Source organism: Dysidea avara, chromosome 4 (genome assembly GCF_963678975.1).
Source record: "Dysidea avara chromosome 4, odDysAvar1.4, whole genome shotgun sequence".
Taxonomy (NCBI): domain Eukaryota; kingdom Metazoa; phylum Porifera; class Demospongiae; order Dictyoceratida; family Dysideidae; genus Dysidea; species Dysidea avara.
In genome coordinates, this window is record NC_089275.1 from 18172551 (window position 1) to 18180580 (window position 8030).

The 8030-nt window shown below is 37.7% G+C and overlaps 1 protein-coding gene across 1 annotated transcript; it reads left to right on the forward strand.

Annotated features, from left to right (window-relative positions):
- The first annotated feature begins 3141 nt into the window (after positions 1 to 3141).
- Positions 3142 to 7777, forward strand: LOC136253618 (E3 ubiquitin-protein ligase TRIM71-like). The gene is made up of 4 exons (XM_066046284.1): positions 3142 to 3912; positions 3989 to 4223; positions 4298 to 4559; positions 6937 to 7777. The coding sequence occupies exons 1-4, from the start codon at positions 3142 to 3144 to the stop codon at positions 7775 to 7777; spliced, it is 2109 nt and encodes a 702-aa protein (XP_065902356.1).
- The last annotated feature ends 253 nt before the right edge of the window (positions 7778 to 8030 follow it).

The following is an 8030-nucleotide window of genomic DNA, read 5'->3' on the forward strand; positions in this document are numbered from 1 at the left end:
GATAGATACCCCAAGGCATAGCAACAATGTGGTTGTCTAGCAATGGTGGCTATGTAACCATTGCTAAAGTAAAAATTATTTTGAGGCCAGGTATTCGGGATTAATAGTTCTCGCATTGTAAACAGGAAGGAAATAGTGCTTGGCTTTGCCTCGCACTATTTTACTTACTCCTTCTTGTTTACAATGCTCGCACTATTAATCCTAAATACCACAGCCATCCATCCTATTTCATATACTAATAGAACAATCACTAGCTACATGTACACTATTAATAATCCTCTAGAGTTGCAATTGCTTAGTATGATAACTTGCATCTGCACGACTATCCATGGGTAGGTACCACTTAGTCTACTAGAAATTTTTACAAATGAAATGTACATGGTCCTCTCTACATGACAATTTACTATTTAATAGGGACCAGCCGATTATGCTGGCATAAGTATGAGCATAATAAGTACCTGAAAGCACTGAGCATAATGCTAGCATAATAGGAAGTATATTTGAGCCATACTACAAATCCATGATGGTCAAAATAGATATCACAGAAAAAGATCGATATACTCTAATAGAACAATCAGGTAGATGACTGTTCTATTAGAGTATATCGATCTTATCTGTCACATGCATTTTGAAGAGTAAAGGTGTGCTTCAGCCACTTATTATGTGCCCATAACTGCAAATTTTTATTAGCAAAACATGGGAAATGAGGCATAAAGCTAGCTTGAACATAATGTGAGCATAATAGGTAAAAGTTTTGAGCAGAGCAGCATAGCATAATAGGTAAAAATTTGAGCGTAATAGACGGATGCCTATTTACTATATATAAGCTCATAACTGAACTACATGAGCACCCATGACTATTACTGATTACCACATGCTCTTGTTCAATTTGTGGATAGCATCGCTAAATGGTGGTCCATAGCTAACATTTTAACTGGCTAGCTAGTTATAACTGGTTACTATAAATGTATGAAACTGCATGATACTGAGGAAACACAACATTTTTAAACTTTATTCTTTTAATGATACAAGCAAGATGAGCTCTTGATGTGTATGTGATTGTGAGATAGTCAGACATTTAATTTTTAGGTCATTTCAGTAGCTAAAACTGAAGTTGACTATAACTTATTATGTAGCATTCAGACTTAATAATCAGCATGCAAATTAAATCTTCACCAGTGTATGGACATTGTTGCTAATCGGATTAGTGACTTGTATACTTTCTTGTTGCACTTTAATAACAATCAAAGTCTATGGTCACGCTCATACCCCCACACAATTCAAACACTGCTGTAAACTCAAAACATCCAAACTGTGAAAAAAGAGTGCAAGCAGAATAGGGTGGAAAGCCATGATATCAAAGGGTGTGTGGTGGCCAAGAAATGGCTGCAGTGATATCAATTTGGAATGTTATACAAACTACTAATATCACTGTAGCCATTTCTTAATTGGTGACACCCTTTGATATAGCATCTTTTTCACACTATAGTCTGATTTCGATAGCCACACTTTTTTTCACAACTAGCTATAGGCTGTTCTTTCACATTCAGCTGCAGTATTGTTATAATTGAGTCACAAAGGCAAGCCCTAAAGCCTGGTTTTGAGGATTGGTGTTTACCCATTTGGGTAGTTTCGTTTCTTTTCTACAGAAAAGCAGAGGATTAATTAGCTAATGCACAGTAGTTATTTGGAACTGACGTTGCAGTTGTAATATTATTGTACAAGTCAACTGTCAGCACTGGTAGGTGAATATATCTGAACATAGCTACTTAGTATCTAGCTGAACACTTAATTATCTAGCTGCATGCATGTATGGTTTCATTACCTAGCTATAGATATATACCACAATAGGTTTTTAGCTATTACCTATAGCCTGTAGGCATTCCAGCCCGATTTTTAAATTTTGGAAAAATGGGCTTTTTATATGTTCAATAGATAGAGTATTGATTGCTGATCTCAGAAATACATAGTTTGTTGGGTTGGAATTAGCTACTTTGGCATGCACAGTGCTTAAAAACTGAAAAAAGGTACATTTTTTCTCCAGGACTCCACATACATTTTAAAGGGAAAAATGGCACAATTGAATCAGGAAGCCATCTAGCAATCTAGACTATCTTGAAACTGCAGTTGCTTCTAGCTGCAAGTTTGTACATGTAATGAGAGTAACTTCAGATCATATCGGATCCCAGCGATCTTTGTATCTTGTGGTGAGCAAATATGTTTCACCTACTGCACACTTCTCAATACAATGGTGTATACCCATAGGCAAGTGGCTATGTCAAGTAAGTAAAATCATCAAGTTAACAACTTATAAAGGTAAACAACTAAAGTGGAGGTGCCACAATGATGCAACAATACCTAAGGTGGAGTTGTGGTTTCAATTATGACATTTTTATGCCGATTTTGAAGTGGTTTATACTTTCGAGCTGATGGCACAGCCACCAGAAAATTGCTCTGGAGCTGAAAATCGCTAACCTGAGTGAAGTAACTACGTACTTTAAAGTAAGCACCAGTGACTACCTTCCACCCAACAGTACGTTTTTTAAAATTTTATAAAGTATTCTCAGTACATACATTACATGGCTTGAAAAGATTACAAAACAACACCAAACTTACTTATATGTAACGTGCACGATAAAACTAAGATTTTGCACGATAAAACTAAGATTTTCATGGTGATCAGCGTGTGGACAAACCCCACAGCGATTTTCATCCTCATTGGAGCTCGAACTACGGAGCAATCCCTAGTTAAACACGAGTTGTTGTTTTGTGCCAGGGTTCTATTGGGGAATATACGGATAATTTTTTTATTTAAAAATCTCGGATACTGGAATGCCTACAGTATGGGTTTTATTCAGTAGTTCCTGTAGCTTAAACACTCTATTGGGTTTTATTACTTATAACTGAGCGTTGTAATACCTGTATATAGCTAGGCCTTTGCCAATAATTGTTCAAAAATCCTGTTGTGGCTTGTTAGTTTATACCGGGTTAGTCCGCGAATTCTCGTAAATTCTAAAATCCCCCTAGCTAATCTAATTAGTGAGGCTCTCCTTATTTAGAGTTATTCTAGTTTAGCGCTTGCATTCAACTGCATGCAAATAGCTAGCTATATGCAAAACAATAGAGTGCAAAGAAGAAAACATGGCGACTAACTGGGAGAAGGTGAAAGAAGAGCTCACTTGTGCAATTTGCCAAGATCTTCTAAATGACCCCAAGATACTCCCCTGTCTTCATTCGTTTTGTGCCGGCTGCCTTAAAGAATGGTTGGGTCGATTGCCCTACTTGGATAGTTCGAAACGTGAGCTTGAGTGTCCACTGTGCAGAGGAAAGGTTGCGCTATCTACTCCACGTGCTGTAGAAGAATTACCATCACATTTTTCAGCCGTTCGTCTAGTGGAGATCGTGCGTCTACAACAGCAAGTAAGCAGTAAGAAGGTCACGCCCATTTGTCAAAGTTGCGATGAAGGAGAACCAGCAGTGTCGTATTGCAACGAGTGTGCTACGTTCTTATGTGAGTTTTGCGAGACGGCGCACCGACGACTAAGAAGCACCAGTGGGCACAAAGTCTGCTCAATGGATGAGTTAAAGAAAGGCAGTGCTACTGATATTCCATCCATCTTACCAGAGAAGGTTGAGAAGGTTGAGATGTGTCTCGTCCACCCTACCAAACCACTGGAGTTGTACTGCAGGTGCGAAGATGTGTTGATCTGTCGAGACTGCATCATCAAGAAACACAAGGGCCATGGCTATGATGTGATCTCTGATGTTGTTGATGGTGAGAAGAAGATACTGAAGGAAGCTCTTCCTAGTATCCAGCAACTAATAGATGATGTAGAAGGAGCCATCAATGGAGTAAAGAGCAAAAGACAAGATGTGAAGAATAGGAAATTATTAAGAAGAAAACTTTCACAGGTTGGATGATGCCTTTTATACCCTCCATGCTGCCCTAAATGAACGAAAGAGACAGTTACAACAACTAATCACACAGGATGCAGAGGGAAACGATAAAGGCTTAGCAGTACAGGAAGATGAACTGTGTTTCTTATTAAGCCAGTTGAAGAGCTGCTGGAGTTTCATCGATGATAAACTACAACGAGGTGTTAACAAGGATGTGCTGGCCATGAAGAGATCAATGTTGGAGCGAAGAGATAAACTGAAAGAAACGAAGAGCAAAACAAAACTAAACCCTATCATGAAGGAACAAGTGCCCATCAACCTCAAAGGTATAGATAATGTGGTGCATATAATTTCTAAGCTAGGGTCATTTTGTGAGGCTCAGAAATGCTATACACATCAGGATTAAAAGGTATTCTACCTTTTACGTGCAAGAAAAATTCCTTTACAATACAACTAAAGGATCCGTTGAGTAATGACATTTGCAATTCCAAAGAGATAGATGTGATGGTACAATATTACAACAAAAATCAGATCACTGAGGCAGCTACTATCAGAGAAATTGGTGGTGGTAGTTATGAGGCTTCTTACATTTGTAAATTTGGTGGGAGTCACACTGTGTCTATACAGGTGGGAGGGGAACGTATTCCCGGTAGTCCATTTAAGTGAGTTGACATCGATATCTCTAGCTCTGTGTATAGCGTAGTACATAATTATGTACTGATAAATAAATGTGACCAAATTTGACAAAAAGCATTGTGTAAAAATTGTAGGTCAATAGCTTACTGAGTAGTCAGGTTACAGTTGGTTAAAAGTCAGAAAATCAAGACACACGGTAGTGTATCGTGCAGCCCAAGAAGCCGGCGCACAACACCCGTGAGTATATTGACAGGAAGAACGAAAATGCAATTTTCGCACCTCCATAGCTCTGTGCTGCCTTGATGAAACAAGACACGTTTTGCTGCGGACACTCCCTCCAACTTCAGTACTCCACATTCCAAATTTGAGCGAAATCGCTTCAAGCGTTCCCAAGATATGCGACTTCAAAAATTGGCTTAGTTTCTTCATTTTTAAAAAAACCAGGTGCGCGCCCACAGCCGGCCGAAGCAGTACTTACAGTGCATTCTTCATGGATTTACCAGTGTCCTCCTTAGTGTCCCATTCATCTTTGCTGGCAGCAAACGTTGTCAAATTGTCAGTAGCACGTGATGGTTTCTCTTCGTAATGGAAATTGTCCGTATTTTTCATAGTGGCTGCTTTGATTGCAGACGTACTTTTTGAAGAACAGTTCTTGATTCATACTGTTGTGTAACGGACTCAACATAGTTGACAACAAAATGTAAAATGGATACTCCACTTTTCAGACAATAATTGATAGCTGGGATGTGCAACACCATTCTTTCTTTTGATGTGGTATGCATGGTTTACCAGTTATAATAATTAAAATTTTTACTTTACAACTAGAGTTAACAAACAAGTACACAATTTTCTAGGGACCATGGCACATCGATAAAAAGTACTGAAGCAAGCTGGAGTAGTAGTACATGACATTAATCACAGTAAAACAATAAGCAGTGTTATATCACTACTGTGCTCAAGGTATCATAATGGAAATGTACAGTAAGAATATAACATTTCTTATTGTTTTACTGTGATTTGTTTCAGTACTTTTTATCAATGTGCCATTGTCCTTACTCTAGTTGAAAATTCCAAATCTTTTGTGTACTTGTGTCAATGCTGGTGGTATCAGCCTATAGACGAGGGATCATGTAACTCCACAGACAGTGAAATTCAAATATGTCTACTGTGTACTATAGCGTTTTCAAATTCCTTATTGGGACAGTATACAGAGGTACATGCTTGAGTGCGTCACATTACCGACACAACAAAACAAAGCAATGAAAATGAAGTTGAATAGCAACACTATGAAAGAATGGTAGCACAGGCAGGGCAGGTCAGCCTTTCTACATTCACTAGTGGCATGAAATTACTTTGGTGGACTATTCCTAGTTGTTCCTTCGATTCAATGGTCTTCCTATTGAAACAGCACAAAGCAGCCCATTCTGAGTATCGCTGTTATGCGTAAGATTGGTGTGAACTTTTCTGTTCAGCAGGCATTTTCTGCACAGCCTTTTACTGCTTCTCAGCTTGCTCAACTTGTCTTTCCTTGCCTATTAATTTTGCTTTTCTTCCATGGCAACTTTTAAAGTCCTTCTTGTTTTGCTCCTCCCTTTTGTAACAAGCCTTTTCATACAGCGCATATAGCAATGAATTTAGAGGTTGATACAACCATAGCACCTTTGTGCCACAGTGGGGTGTATAAGAAGCACTGTTAGAGATGATTTTGTGGAAGATGCTGAATTTGTACACGAGCATTAGTACAACATTTTGATGTAAAATCTAATCTGAAAACAAAAACATGCAATACAAAGCAGCTGAAATTTCATCCCTAGCTGCTTTAATGCTTTCCATTATTGGCAGTACCATAATTTTCTTTCTTTTCATTGACAAATCCTATTTGTATGCAACACTTGTACAAAAATTTTTACATAAGATTGAACTACTCTAATAGAGCAGTCATTTATGCAATCATTTTTGCACAAAAAATTTTATCACAAAAAATTTTGCACAAAAATAAAGCTAATTACGGTATAGTTTGTCCAAATCCAGAACAAGCAAAATGTTTGAGCCTGACATTGTTGTACATTTTCAGCATCCTTAGCAGCAACAACTTATGCCATCTTGAAAGCCAAGGGCAGTCCTGACTCATCACAGTTACAAATGACTTTCAGACCAAAAGGTTTTTTAATTAGCCATAACCTACAGAACATGACTGGTAGTCTCTCTTACCACTGCATGTAGCAACCAGTGTCACAAATTATAGAAATACTATAATAAAGCAGTCACATAATTAATTTATACAAAATATCTTAATATGAAAACTTTTGCCATAGAATTGTTTGTATGAAAATAAAGTTACAGTATTGTCAAAAAGCAACATGTAACAGTTGGAGTAACTAGCACAATTGTGTACTGTTTTAGAGTGAGGACAACATTGAGAGATTACACTAAAATTGATTTACAAAGTTGTCAACTGATCACACAATATGGAGGGAAGAAGTTTCATGCTCCTTTCAATGGAACCATGACAGCAAATGATGATATTGTATTGGTAGATCGAGAAAACCATGATGTAGTGGTGCTGGACAAAGAATTGAAGGTAATCAAAACATTTGGTCAAGGGAGTGGAGATAGTAAACTGAACGATCCTATTGGTGTAGCCGTAGGTCATAGTGTAATAGCAGTCAGTGAATACAAAGATCATGTGGTGAAGAAGTTTACTCTACAAGGAGAATACCTATCACAATTTGGCTCTTATGGCAGTAGTAGTGGCCAATTTGATCATCCTCAAGGACTAGCCTTTAATAGTAAAGGTCTACTCTATGTGGTGGGCCGTACTAATTGCAGAGTTCAAGTATTTGATCACAGCAACAATTATTTATTTAAATTTGGTTCCAAAGGGCCTAATCCTGGACAGTTTCAGAGCCCTTGTTATATTGCCCTGGACAGCAATGACCAAGTGTATGTGACTGACAACGTGAGTGGAGGTGGAATAAGCAAGTTTAGTGAAGATGGTCACTTTATTAGGAAGATAGATTGTAACAGTCCATTTGCCATTTGTCTTACTCCTGATGATTGCATAATAACTAATGATGTTAACTACCTCACAGTGTTCAGCCCCACCCACCAGTTGATTACTAAGTTTGGAACAACAGGAAGTCAAAAAGGACAGTTCGATAGCATCACTGGTATAACAGTAAACAGTGCCAGTATCTGTGTTACAGAATATCTCAATCATCGTCTACAAATTATTGCATTATAATTTTATGAGTTTATGACCCAATTGTGTTGTGTTTTTTTTTTATGATTATAATAACCTTTACAGACAAATGTGTATTAGTATCTATTACTCTGTGTTGTACCATACACATTTCTGTGTTATGTTCTGCATTATTATTATTACATCATCTTCAATTATGATATTGTGAAACCAACCATCGGGTGCATTGTATTGTGTGATTGAGTTTTGGAATGCTTATGGTTGTATTTGGTGTATTAAACCACAAGGCTAGCAG

Coding starts and splice junctions, on each gene's coding strand:
- LOC136253618 (XM_066046284.1), top strand. CDS start 3,142: ATGGCGACTAACTGGGAGAAGGTGAAAGAAGAGCTCACTTGTGCAATT. Junction 3,913..3,988: donor TAAGAAGAAAACTTTCACAG/GTTGGATGATGC, acceptor CTAATCACACAG/GATGCAGAGGGAAACGATAA. Junction 4,224..4,297: donor AGTGCCCATCAACCTCAAAG/GTATAGATAATG, acceptor TATACACATCAG/GATTAAAAGGTATTCTACCT.